The sequence below is a fragment of the Thamnophis sirtalis genome, unplaced genomic scaffold, assembly GCF_051295495.1.
Source record: "Thamnophis sirtalis isolate CommonGarterSnake01/CBP01778 unplaced genomic scaffold, rThaSir2_p1.2 scaffold_1, whole genome shotgun sequence".
Classification (NCBI taxonomy): Eukaryota; Metazoa; Chordata; class Lepidosauria; order Squamata; family Natricidae; genus Thamnophis; species Thamnophis sirtalis.
This window is the reverse complement of record NW_028261381.1, coordinates 128,872,962-128,886,907: the sequence shown is the minus strand read 5'-3', so window position 1 is coordinate 128,886,907 and position 13,946 is coordinate 128,872,962. Positions and strand designations below refer to the sequence as shown.

General features: G+C 42.0%; 1 protein-coding gene across 1 annotated transcript; it reads right to left on the bottom strand.

Annotated features, from left to right (window-relative positions):
- Positions 1-207: 207 nt before the first annotated feature.
- On the bottom strand, positions 208-11,996 carry AHSA1 (activator of HSP90 ATPase activity 1). The gene is made up of 9 exons (XM_087724879.1): positions 11,802-11,996; positions 7,006-7,196; positions 6,723-6,805; positions 5,968-6,085; positions 4,698-4,786; positions 4,083-4,217; positions 3,590-3,691; positions 892-943; positions 208-623 (listed from the first exon to the last, which is right to left on the bottom strand). The coding sequence occupies exons 1-9, from the start codon at positions 11,879-11,881 to the stop codon at positions 451-453; spliced, it is 1,023 nt and encodes a 340-aa protein (XP_087581005.1). The 5' UTR covers positions 11,882-11,996; the 3' UTR covers positions 208-450.
- Positions 11,997-13,946: the final 1,950 nt, after the last annotated feature.

Sequence of the window (13,946 nt, the reverse complement as noted above, 5' to 3'; positions counted from 1 at the left end):
AGAGCAGCAATTTTTGAAAAGTAAAAATAAAATGTTGTCCTTACATAATGATGTGTCTTAAACGCTTATGTTCCCATTAGTTAAATCCTCCAAAGTTTCAGATATCTTTTGAATTAAGATCGTCTCTATCCATGAAGAGTCGGAACTCTTCTGGCCTTTGCTTAAAAGCTCTTTTGATTTCTTTACTCAGATAAGAGAGCTGGTATCTCTTCTTTAAGTTATGTTTATTTAGCAATACAAGGTATATGTACATTTATGAGAATCCACCTTTGACACCCATGAAATAGGAGACCTGCACAGGCAGGGAAGGGTCGGAATTGGTGCTGCTCAGTGGCCTTTGGGGCCATCCTGCTTGTCACAATAGTGATACAGAGGATAAGAAAGAACAGACAAGTAGTGAATCAGTTCACAGGGCAGAATCTTTGGACAGAGACTCCGCAGTCACTAGCATTAAAACAATCGGGCTCCATAGCCGAACGTCTGTTTAATACCCTCAAAATAATAACGTTGCCAGCCCTCTTTTGTTCTCTCTTCTTCACTGGCCGGGATGCCCTTCCCTTCTAGGAAGACTTCTGTTTCATCACCCTTGTCGACGAAGGTCAATATGATAGTTGCAAAGTGTCCTAAGAGAGCCAAATAAATTCCACAATCAGTCAGGTAGCATCAGTGGGAAATACATGAAAACTAGCCACACACTGATTTGGTGACACTTTTGTAGAAGTCTATCTCCAGAAAAATTCCTTAAGAAATGGAACAGGGCATTTATCTAAGCCAAGCCCCTTGAGGCTGGCAGGGTTATTTTTCCTATCGGCATTCAGAATAACTTTATCTGCATCCCACCATCTCCACTTACACATCTTTTGCTTTGATATTTGAGGCCAAATAACTTACCCTCTGGCCAGGACTTAAATCTCCATTTCATAGCAATCTGCTTTGCAGAAACCTAAAAAAGAAAGAGAATTTATTTACCAACAAAATATTCATGTGGATATCCCAAAGGGGAGAGACTTTGTCAGAAAGCCTGTGTTACCTAGGTAAAAGTCAAATATCTGGTCCTGCTATAAAGTATCTCTGAGGTGTTGAATTGCTGGGCACACACAATGCAAAAGAGCATTTCCCTTAGAAAAGGAAAAACATCTCTCTCAGATTGCTCAGCAAAGTAAAGCTGTACTTGAGTTAAAACCTCTTGCTTTGCACTGCTTAATAAAAGCACATGATGCTTTGTCTCTACTGAAATCAAGGACGTCTAAATCTTGCTGCAACCCACTGAATTTACCTGACTGACTTCTCCCTTACCCGATATGGAAAAACAAACACATTTTCCCCATTTTGTTCATGTTCCCAAATGTTCTCAGGATTTTGAAGCCTGAGATTTATTTAAGGTTTATTTATTTATTAAGGTTTATTTAATTTGTATGCCGCCCTATTCCCGAGAGACTAAAACTATCATGGTTTATTTTCCCAAAGGCACAGCTGGGTTCCAATGTAAACATGGCTTATATGCTCAAAATAAGCTGCTCATTAATTGCTACCTTCTTCCATAATTTCTTCTTCCTCCTTCCCTGATTTGCCAATGTCTGCAGAGCCTCACTGCTCTACTCAAGAAATAAAGCCAAGCCATGGTTTGCAACAAGCCTTTTGCTTTTATAATTGTTGTAGCCTGCCAGCGAACAGCGGAGCTGGCAGCAGATTCGGACAGTAAGGCCAGTTATCAGCTGCCTTCAGAGTCATACATCAGTGAGAAAGACGAACAGCTGAAGCCTGTTCCCAGAGTGCACATGCGCAGAGTTGCCAGACGATGGGAACAGCTAAAGAACAGGGGGTCGACTTGGGAGTAAGGCCAGATGATGAATGGCCCCTGCCAGAGGAAATAAAAGAGGAGCGAAAGGGGAGTAGAGTTTGCAGGAGACAGTTTGCTTAATTGGTTCCTGATTCTCCAAGACTGCTTGCTTCCAAGCCAGATAAGGTCTATGACTGTAAATCCTCCCTTGAAAGACTTTGCTGGATGTGAATGAGCAGAATTCATAGTAAATTAATAAAAGGGTTTTTTGTCAGGACAAGGAGTTTCCTTCGTGCTCTTGGGAAGCCTCGGTCAGAACAATAATAAAGTTCACAGCAGGAGGTAGGTGGGTAAGTTTAGGTGGCTTATAAAGAGCCCCAAGAGCTGGGGTGGCTCCAGAGAATCCCCTTCTCGGCTATAGTAGCATTAGGGAATAAAATTTTAAAGCAAGTGACAGCTACTTGATTCTAAGGGTGGGCAGATAGTTTGACCCTGAGAAAACCCTGAAAAGACTAAGCAGAAGGATGGCTGCATCAGAATATCGGAGAAGCCAGAACTGGCAATTAACTTCTTTGCGAAGCTTCTACCACCTTCCCTTTCCCCATTTTATTTTTGCCTGTATTCCTTTTCTTACTCTCTCAATGGAGCCTGACTTCTTCAGTTTTTCTCAGGCTTGTTCCTTTCAACTTAGCATAATGTCCCTTTCCAAATGCTCCCTTTTTCACCTGGGATCCTGCATCTTCTTGTATAACTCCATACAGCAGCAACCAAAATGAAGGTCCAGCACTGCCCAGAAAGGTACTTCTCTTCACTTCTTCTCAACTTGAAATCTCTTTACCCTTTTCCTTCCAAGAAAAACACTTCTCTCTTTGCTTTCTATTCCAAGATAAGTGTGCCCTTCAATGGGTTCAAGTCCTATTTCTTTAGCATTGAAGAATTGTTTATAAATATATTATTTCATCTTTTAAATCTCTTCTTGCCACTTTTTTGCTGTAACAAGATTTTTTTCTTCTCTTTTGCTATGACCAGAAGGTTTCATGCTACATCCTTCTATTTTTATTTTTTACTCCACTCTGTGCAGTATATGCCCCATTAATCTCTTCTCAAAATTACTTGCTTTCCTTATATTTCTGAATTCACCTCTCATTTTCTTAGTAAAGAGTGAACTGAATTCAATTCCCTATCTCTCACAAATATGAATGTATTAAATTTCTCAGAGATTGTAAAGTATTGTTAATTCTCCTTCCCACTTTCTCCACCTTGTTTCCAGCTTATCTTGCAGTCTTTTTGTAGGCTGTCAAAAGCAATATTTGCAATTATGATATGCTAATTATTTAACAAGGGACACAATGGCTCAGCGATCAAAAGCACTGAGCTTGTCAGCTAGAGAGCTGACAGGCCTGGATTCAAGATTCAGGTTCCGTGCAAGTGTGACCTCCCGTCACTTGGCCCAGCTCCTGCCCATCTAGCAGTTCGAAGGCATGCAAATGCAAGTAGATTAATAGGTACCACTTTAGTGGGAGGGTATCAGCATCCCATTTTGGCCACATGACCATGGAAAATGTTTTTGGATAAGGCTGGCTCTCTAAGCCAAGAAACAGAGATGAGCATCGTGCCCTAGAGTTAGACACAACTGGACAGGAAATCTTTACCGTTACCTAATCAATTGAATATATGTGCACTAGCCTTCATTCATACAATTTACACACTTGGTGAGATCATGTGGGCAGGGAAATAACTGTCCAAAGAAAAGGCACTGCCCATCTTCCAAATGACATACAAAGGACCCTTTACTACTAGTGAACTTACTAGTTCAATGAACTCGCCAGTGACGCTCCCATTTAACAGTTGGAATTTTCCTCCTTTATCAGCCTCCACAACAGCAGATGCGTGAGTAAAAGCTTGCACCATCTACGAAAATAAAATCCAATCTATTATTAGATTTTCTAGCTTCCAGGTAAAAGATTCATCTACTGCCTCTCACTGACTCTTTTAAAGATTAGAGCAGTTTCATGGATGAAGAAATAGTAGCTCCTCTCATTTCTCATGGTATTTTCAAATCCGGGAAAGGATGCTTGAAATCAGGATCATTTAATTCTGAGACAATATAATGCTAACTCTTTTCCTTGGAATATTCTGAAGGCATTTCTGCTATAACAAGTTGATTACTGCTCTCTGACTGTAACAGTTAAGTAGGATATCCGAGAAGGAGAAGGCCATTGATGGCAAACCATACTAAAAAGCCTATATATTGAGCAAGAAATGGCACAAAACATCTGCAGAAAGTTCAGAATTAACCTACCTCTTGGGTAATGAATACTCTGTAGAGATCCTCTGGGGATGTCAGGAAAATATCCTTCAACTTTATCTTGCAGGTAGGAATCTTAACTCCAACTGATTTAGATGCAGAACTGTTGCCAGCAACTTGTTCATTAATCTAAAACAGTATCACACATCACATAATTAAAACACCCCTTAGTTGCTTCTGAGCTACAGCCATCCCAAAGCTCCTCCAGATAAAAATAATTGCTGCATTACTTGCAACTAACCTTGCTTTTGGCTGAAACCCACCACACCCTGATAGCAAGCTATATATGATAGCGTACAAAGCAGCCCACCTTTTGCATTGGCTACATAATTTGAATAATTCAAGTCACAGAATATACTGTCTGTGTGTGAGAGAGAGAGAGAGAGAGGGGGGGGGAGGGAGGGAGGGAGGGAGAGAGAGAGAGAGAGAGAATGCAATCTATAAAGCTCAGGATAACTTTATTAAACACTATTTAATATGTAATGTAAAAATATTCTCTATCTTTTGGGTGCCATTTAAGAAAAAGCACTAAGAAAAGAACCCTTTAAAACAATTTTGCTTAGACTTTCTAAACACCTATGATGACAAACGGGGTACTCTAAAGCTTACCTTATGCTTATCTGCTTTATGCACAGGATGATTCTGTGACTCTGATTGTTCACCATTTACTGTAGGCAGAATCATGCCTTGGGTAAATTCTGAAAAATATTAAGAACAAGTGTTCAGAAAACTACTATAAAAGGTAAAGGTTCCCCACGCACATATGTGCTAGTCGTTCCCGACTCTAGGGGGTGGTGCTCATCTCCATTTCAAAGCTGAAGAGCCAGCGCTGTCCGAAGACGTCTCCGTGGTCATGTGGCCAGCATGACTAAACGCTGAAGGCGCACAGAACGCTGTTACTTTCCCACCAAAGGTGGTCCCTATTTTTCTATTTGCATTTGTACGTGCTTTTGAACTGCTAGGTTGGCAGAAGCTGGGAGCTCACTCCGTTACATGGCACTAGGGATTCGAACCGCCAAACTATACAAGAACTTAAAAAGAAATACACACAAACCTAATCTCCAGAAAGCCAATTTAGGAACATCTGTAGAGTCATTGTGCCTATTACACTGTGTATAATTGGGATAGGCAACCTTTTGTATTCAGAGATCACAATTTCAGTTATTTATTTTTTCAGTTTCTAAAAGCTATAAGGCAGCAATGGCGAACCTTTTTTGGCTCGCGTGCCATAAGCGGAGGGGGGAGCGCAGAGGGGTCGTGCGCGGGCGTGCCGCACCCATAATGCAATGCACGACCCCCCAGCATGCATGCGTGCATGACAGGCACTCCCCCCCCCCAATTTTTACATGCTTTTTTTGCCTTCCCCAGGCTCCAGAGGCTTTATAGGAGCCTGGAGAGGGCGAAAATAGGCTCCCCCAAGCTCCCCAGAGGCTTCAGGAGCTTCCCTGAAGCCTCCGGAGAGTAAAAAACGACCCTACAGGCAAACTGGAAGTTCGGGAACGGACTTCCAGGTTGCTCATAGGGCCGATTTTAGCCCTCCAAGCATTCAGGAACCATCAGGCTATAAAGCCTCTGGAGCCTGGGGAGGGCAAAAAATGGCTTTAAAAAAGGCTGAACTCAGCTAGCCAGCGCGTGCATGCGCAGTGGCCAGCTGATAGGGAAATGCCTCGCGTGCCCTGACAAATGGCTCCACGTGCCACCTGTGGCATGCGTGCTATAGGTTCGCCATCTCGGCTATAAGAGATTCTCTATGAATATAACCTCAATTTCTCTAACGATTTCATATAAAAACCATGTTCCTATATCCATTCTTCTTTTTCTTTTAAAAACTAACAGTTCAGCATAAAGCCCCTTTTGTCCCTTCTGGGTCCATCTGTACCTGTTTTAAGAGTGCTGATGTAAGTTTCCATAGCGTTGCTGATCTGCTTTGCACCTTCTTGCTTCATCAAGTGTAGCAGGTTTGTATCTGGTTCATCTTTTGCAAGACTAACACTGATCTAAGATTAGCAGAAAAAAAGATATATTGTCTCAACAGAACATATCTGCTTTTACCATATATGTCGCATTATATTGCTTCGTAAAATCAGAAAATATCAAAATAGTTTATGCCTTTGTATATCAGAAGCAATAAAGTTGTGTAAAATATTTCATACATGAACCATCCTGTGCAAATGATTGCTCCTTTAGGAGGTCTGGGCCGAAACAGGGATAAACTATTCTGGGAGTTGCTGAGGGGACAAAGAAGGCGATACATAGCTTAGCCTACCTACCCTGCCCTGTACAACTAGTCTGGAATCCCTCCAGATGTTGTTTTAGATGAAACCTACAACAAAGCTAAACATTACAAGTTTTATTTCTGATGAATTATGGGCCAATCCAAAACAGTCTGATAAAACTTCCAGAATGCTGAGCGTAGAAAATACTATATTTCGTATTTTAAGCACACTTCTTTTATGACAGAGAGAGGGGGGAGATGGAGGAAGGGATGAGGAGAATGAAGGGAGGAGGGAGGGAAAGAGGGGGAGAGAATATCAAGCAGAGAAATAAAGGGGAACCACATTCCTTCAAAAACAACAGTAATGAGATCCGCAATTCCTTTTCCAATGAAATAGCTCTGAGAACTATCAAGTTTACCTCAATGTCATCTATATCGTTTTCATCTGAAAGATTGGGAATCTCCACATGACCTTTATATATTACACCTGTTTTTGAGGTACCTATAAAACAGAAATGTTTTAAATTAAAACCTTGATTCAATGTCATTTTCCCAACAAATTTTGACAAGTTTTGGCATTCTAGACATTGAAATATAAATGCTTCAATCCCATTTGTATTTCTTTGAAAACAGTTCAGAGAACTAGTAGATATCATCTACTATTCAACATTTGTCTTGTATTAAAATAAAATAGTAACTCACCTTTCCAAGACAATTTAATATTCCATTCATAGAAGAAAATCAGTTTTCCTTTGCGATTGTTGATAGAGGCTTCCCCATCTAATTTGCTTACTTCTGTCACTTCACAAGTCCCCTCTGCATTCTCTACTCTAACAGCCAGAAAAAGTGTTTTCAACTTCTCTGATGACCAGTTAGATGCATCTCTTTCAGTCCTAAGAGGGGGGAAAAAAGAAAAAGTGCAATAGCACACACTTTGCATTTATGCTCATATATAATAAAATCCTTCAAATAGGATTTGCTTAAACATGCGGTGTTGAGTATTGTGCACTGAATTGTACCAAGAGTTTGTAATTTGTTCACGTCTGCAAATTTTGCTATTGGTTCACTTACATTAGCTTTCTTCCTCAACTTAATGTTGGGGCAGGAAAAATAGAAAAAACAGCCAACAACCTTAATGGTTCTACACATTTTCCTTGGGACTGAATTGGCAATTGGGTTCAAAAGATACAGGACCCCTTACTATTTCCTGTGCTATAACCTTATTTAATAAAATTGTCTCACTCTTTCTTCTTTTGTGGTATCCCACAGACTAATAACTACAATTCCCTCATTACCGTATTTTTTGGAGTGTAAGACGCACCAAGGTTTTTGAAGAGGCAAATTTTTAAAAAAAAGTTTTTGTACTCTGCAAACCTCCCCAAAACAGCGCTAATTTTTTTGCAAAAACTGGCTCGTTTTATATATATATCTAAAAGGATACGGATAGCCTTTAGGAAGCTTATAGAGTGCTGCTGAGGGCTAGGTAAAATTGAGCAAAAAACGGACCGTTTTTTGCTCATTTCTGGCCTCCCCAGCCCCCAGATGATATCTGAAAGCTTCCTAAAGGCTATGCACGGCCATTTTAGTGAAGGGGGCGGGGTTTCAGGAGGCAAAAAATGCTGTATTCAGTGTATATGACGCACCCAGATTTTCAGCCTCTTTTTTGAGGGAAAAAGGTGTGTCTTATACTCCAAAAAATACAGTATATACTAATAGTGCTCATGTTTCTAGTTATCCAAAGATGGACTATAGTCTGCATTTAATGTGCTAAGCAACAGGACTGAAGATCCCCAGGGCAAGAAGCAAGCAGCATCTATAGCCATGCTTGCATGGAACCTATCTTGTTTTGTTAACTATTGCTGTCTCTAAATAGTTTAACATAATAATCGCTTTACATTACAAAAAGCATTTTTACCCAAGTAATCTAATGCACGTCAACCCTTAAAAAATATTGCTCATTTTGTTTTTTGCCAATAAATGAATCTGCCAAATTATTCAAAATTCATTTTTCACTACATGTTGGAAGTGTTGCAAGTCACAGTAAGAATTTTCCAAAAATTCTGTCTCATAGTACATTATGCTCAAAGATGTGGCTCTGTTCTATTAGTAGGAACATTAAATAAACTGCAGAAACCTCTTCTGCAGTTTGTTTATTGCATGTTGTGAACCTGGAAACCAATTCCATCTCCAACTATGAATGTTGTGTATTTTGTATTGTATTTGTATTGTATTTTATTATTTGTATGCCGCCCTTCTCCGGGAGGACTCAGGGCAGCGAACAATTCAAGGGGGAAAAAAAGGGGAACATAAAAGACAAAATACAAATAATAAAAGTAGACAACAGTCGCACAGCCATACATGTCGAGAGGGGAGGGAACTCATCACCCCCAGGCCTGCCGGCAAAGCCAGGTTTTGACGGCTTTTCGGAAGGCCTGGAGAGAGGTGAGGGTCCGAATCCCTGCGGGGAGTTCATTCCAGAGGGCCGGAGCTGCCACAGAGAAGGCCCTCCCCCGGGTAATAGCCAGGTGGCATTGGCTGGTAGATGGCACCCGGAGGAGGCCAACCCTGTGAGATCTAATGGGTCTGTGGGAGGTAATTGGCAGCAGGCGGTCTCTCAATTTTAAATTGTTGTTTGTCTATTTGTCTATTTACCCCCCTCCTTTGTTATTGTAAGCCGCCCGGAGTCCTTCGGGAGTGGGCGGCATACAAGACCAATAAAACTAAACTAAACTAAACTTCTCCAAACAAGAAGGAACTGAAAGACAAGGAATATGATAGCTTTTGGCTCTTGCTTGCTAAGATGGGAAAAAGCCAGAACTCTTGGTTTGCATGTTATTATAGGTAAACTTTTTCATGATTTAGCCTTTCCCACTAAGTAAGAAGAGCTAAATGGGCCAAATTTGCATAGTCGTTATTTTGATTACAATGATGTCAGCAGGTAAGCACAAAGTCTCACTTTGATTGAGCTTAACTCTTATTGACTCATGGACACCTCCAATGTTGTTACCTTGGCAACAATGAGGAGTTTGCCAATGACTTTTTCTAGGGTTTAGTCTATACATATGATATTTCCTTATGGTCTATCTTTCAGGTATAAATATGGCCTAGCTTTTTCCAAGATCAGTCAGGTTTTGTTTGGTGCGCCTACCTCTTGTAAGAAAAGATCAAAATCTGAACTTCTGACATGAAAATCCATGTGCAAGGCTAACTGATTGTGAATAACTGTTCTACATGTATAGAATTTGCAAGCATTTTTGTTTTCAGCAATAAAAGAATATCCTTCCTAAACCGGATCAAAATTAATCCAAGATTCGTATAATTCAATATTCTGTCTCCAAAAGTGGCTCTTGACAAAACTTACACAGTATGATGATAACAGTTGTTCTCTTTGTTACTGGAACCTGGCACATAGACTATAATTGTACAAAGAGGTGCTGCGTAGTTATGGAGATTGTCCAATCAACAATGGATTAATCTGCAATAAAATTAATTTGATTTGTATAATCCAGCAATTTCTGGTCACAGAATATTGTACTAGATGAATATAATCTAGGAAGGAAATTCTTTTCTTACAGAAAAATCCATAAACCTCTTAAGGTAGATGTTTATGATAAAATACAATGTCTATCCCCTAATGAACTGGTCTTTTGCTTTTACCATAAGCAGAATTCTTCATTTTCTACATTTTGTAATTAATTTCATATTAATGTGTCAAATATGTTTTCCTTGTTCTCAAACTGCTTCCCTAAATAACAATTAAATTCATAAACTATAGAGAGGATGGTTTCTCTCCATCCATTTAATACCACCTTTCTGGCTAGTAAGCAAGTCTGTCAAAATACAGGTTGTCCTTGACTTATGAACTCAATTGAGCCCAAATTTCTGTTGCTAAGCGAAACATTCTTTGAGTTTTGCCCATTTTACAACCTTTCTTGCCACACTAGTTAAGTGAATCACTGTACTTGTTAAATTAGTAACACGGTTGTTGAGTGAATCTAGCTTCCCCACTGATTTTCCTTTTCCAAACGTCACAAAAGTGGATCACATGATCATGGGGATGCTGTAACAGTCATAAGTGTGAAAATTGGTCTTGTCACTTTTTTCAGTACTGTTGTAATTTTGAGCGGTTACTCTACAAACGGTTGGAAATCAAGGACTACCTGTAATAGCCTAAATGATTTTGAAAGGTCAGGCATAACAAAATACAGTATGACATGAAAATAAAACCCAGACAAGGCATGCTGCATACATCTGCAGAACCTAAAACTATTAAAATTTCTGCCACAACTTATCTTTGGCATTGCTGATCTTTCATGCTGTAGGTGAGTCCCCGAGACAGGAAAAACGGACCAAATGAACACTTGTATCTGTATGCCCAATACAGTTGCCAACACAGACATATACTATACATGCACACAGCTAGTCCAGCTCTTGATTGATATAGCAGCTTGTTACCCTGTTTCCCCGAAAATAAGACTCCCTGGATAATAAGCCCAATTGAGATTTTGAGCGCATGGACTAAAATAAGCCCTCCCCGAAAATATTGCAACACAGCAGCAGCCATGAGGTGACCACACTCGCTGTCTCTTGCACCTCAAAAATAATGAGACCTCCCCGAAAATAAGGGTAAGGGCTTATTTTTTGTGGGGGTGTCAAAAGAAAATAAGACCCGGTGTTATCTGAAAACAGGACTTCTATGTCAGGAAAAACCTACCAGCTTCTGCAGGTAAATGATATTAAAAGAACTTTGCACACTTCTGAGAAACTAGCCTATTTCTGTCTATGGAGATTCTCAGGCATCCAGGTCATGGCTGTCCCTAAAGTTGCTTTTTTTCTGGAGGCCAACTGGACTTTTCTTGCTTTTTTATTCTTTGAAGATGTTTTGGAAGCATCCTGGAAGCTTCTTCAGCTCTGACTGGATGGTGGGGAATGGAAGGATTTATATTCCTTGCAGACAGCTGCTCATTTGCATCCTTTTTAGGGAGCCTTTGAGGCACTTAACCCCACCATCCAGTCAGAGCTGAAGAAGCTTCTTGAATAAGAAGCGAAACGTCTTCAAAGAAAGAAAAAGAGCAAGAAAAGTCCAGTTGGTCTCCTGGGAAAAAAAAGCACCTTTGGGGCTCAGCTTATTTCTGGTTTTGGAGAAGAGAAATGCTGTAATTCACGGCAGCAAAAGAACTAAAGATACCCCGGCCATGTGGGGTTTCCCTCCTTCCTGCCTTCCCTCCGCCCCGATTTCTCGCTTCTTTTTTTTGTGAACTGTCAAGCCCATGCAAATCGCGCCCGTCCTTGGGAAGACGTCCCCGCGGATCTCGGCCAAGGTTCCTGCGGAGAAAAACGCCAGGCAGAGAGACAGAGAGGAAGCCCAGGCGAAGGAACGTGGGGAGCTCAAGGCGGCGGCGACGGCGGCAGCTGCAGCAGCAGCCCCCGAGACTGAAAGCAGCCGCCCCTTTCGGGCTGCCCCGCAGCGTCCTCCTCTCCCCCTCTCTCTCACCCACCAGTGCCAGTTATTGACGTTGGTTGCATCGGCGCGCTGTTCCACGATCCAGCGCGGGTCCCCTTCTCCCCACTTGGCCATCGGCGCCCCGAAGAAGCAGCTCCCGCCACCGCCGCGTCCGCTCCCGTCCAAGCTGAGCGCTGCCGTCCTCTTCCTCGCTTCTCTGGAAGCTACTAGAAGCGCCGGCACCGCGCCGCCTCCCGACTTCCGTCACCGGCCGAGCTTCCTTCCGTCCCTCCTCCTCTCCGCTCCTCCTCTCCTCTCCTCGCCATAGAAGTGCCATAGAAACGGAGGGGGCGTGGGGGAGAGAGCGGCCGCCGCCGTAGAATGGAGCGAGGCGCTGGAGGGGCGGGGCGAAAGTAGCTGCGGAAGGTGGGTGGGAAACGCCGGGGAAGTACACGCGGTGCCGCTCTTGCCATTTCACACACACCCCTCTCTATCAAGTGCCGTTTGGTTGGGGCTTCTCCGTGGTGCAAAAACTCCTCTCCCTTGAACCGACATCGCGCGGGAACCATTTCTCCCAGTCTTTTCGGGCTGCTCAGCTGAGTCGGGTGGCAGCACCTGGTCGACCTGAGCGGGCCGGAGGGTTTGGGGGTGGGGGGAGAGAAGACGCTAAGCTGAAAGTCCGACGAGTCTTCCCCCATAGCAGCTGCTGCGACCAAAGGAAGGATGCAGGATAGCGTAGGAAGCCTCTTGAAAGGCAGCCTGTGAGTGAGATACAGGGAGTCCACAACATACGACCACAATTGAGTCCATAATTTATGTTGCTAAATGAGAAATGTGTTAATTTCTCACTCAGCAACATATTCTCAAGCATTTGAGTTTTGCCCCATTTTACGGCTTTTATTCCCACGTTTGTTAAGTGAATCACTGCAGTCCTTAAATTTGTAATGGGGCTGTTAAGTGAATGTGGCTTCCCCATTGACTTTGCTGGTCAGAAGGTCTCAAAAGGGGATCACATGTCACCAGACAGTACAACCGTCATAAATGTGAATCAGTCATGCAATCTGAATGCAAATCATGTCACCATGGGGATGCTGCAACGGTCATAAGTGTGAAAAATGGTCCCGAGTCACTTTTCCCAGTGCTGTTGTAATTTTGAATGGTCACTGAGTGAACTGTTGTATGCTGAAGACTACCTGTATTAGGAAAAGAAAATGATTTTCTAATGCCAGTTCTGTTCCAAGACACTCACAGCCCTAAAAGCACAACTATCTGGACAATTTCACATGTATTATTCTTTGGCTAATAGGAATTTAAAGATGACACATATTATAGCAAAGTCCTCCTTTTTAATGTTGTAGGAAGTTAAAACCCATCCCTCTCCTAGAAAATTGTAATATCCTGGGAAATATTAAAAAGGCAGAATATTATATTATATTGGTCTACTCTACATAACAAAGGTAAGATTAGCCTTCTACAGAAACACCACTAGGCACCTGTGAAAATTATGGCAGCCAGCAAGGCAACCAAACCTGGATTCAAACCACAGCCTACAGAGTTGCCCCTGCATGGCCCCATGGGAGTCTGACAACCAATCAGAATACAAGGTCAAGGTCAAAAGTGAGAGAAGGCATAAAACCAGGAACTTTCAGCATCTCAGCCTCTTCTTCACCCAACATCTTGAAGCATGTGATCACCTTTTCTGTTCAGGACTCAAGCCATGTGGTCCTGTCCACCATTAAACCATCTTTCCAAGCACCCTCCATGTTTCCAGTGTCTTTTTCCCCACTTGGAACTGAACCCAGAAGGACATTTCTTCCAACAGTGTATAAGGCTTTCCTAAATATGATACCTCCAATGGGATCATCCTAAAGTATACGGTTTTTGAAGTTCTATTATGTATATTGTTTTTGTGGCTATATTTCACATATGGGTTTAGACTCAAGCGAATTAAAGCACATTCATTCATTCATTCATAATCCCAAAGTTAATTTTATTTACTCAAAATCCTGTCCTTTATGCACATTTCTTCATTACTTTCCATAGGTTTCTCCTTGCTGTATCTCCGCGGCCTCAGCTATGCATGGTTCCGCCAATCAGGAGTGCCTTGATCGCTTACGCTTTTTGGCTCTTCAGCTAGTTGACTCCAGCACCGCGCAGCGGAAGAGTATTGACTCCTCTGTGTTTCCGTAGTCAGAAAAGC

Coding starts and splice junctions, on each gene's coding strand:
- AHSA1 (XM_087724879.1), bottom strand. CDS start 11,881: ATGGCCAAGTGGGGAGAAGGGGACCCGCGCTGGATCGTGGAACAGCGC. Junction 4,787..5,967: donor CATCAGCACTCTTAAAACAG/GTACAGATGGAC, acceptor AATATTTTTCAG/AATTTACCCAAGGCATGATT. Junction 4,218..4,697: donor ATAAAGCAGATAAGCATAAG/GTAAGCTTTAGA, acceptor ATACTGTTTTAG/ATTAATGAACAAGTTGCTGG.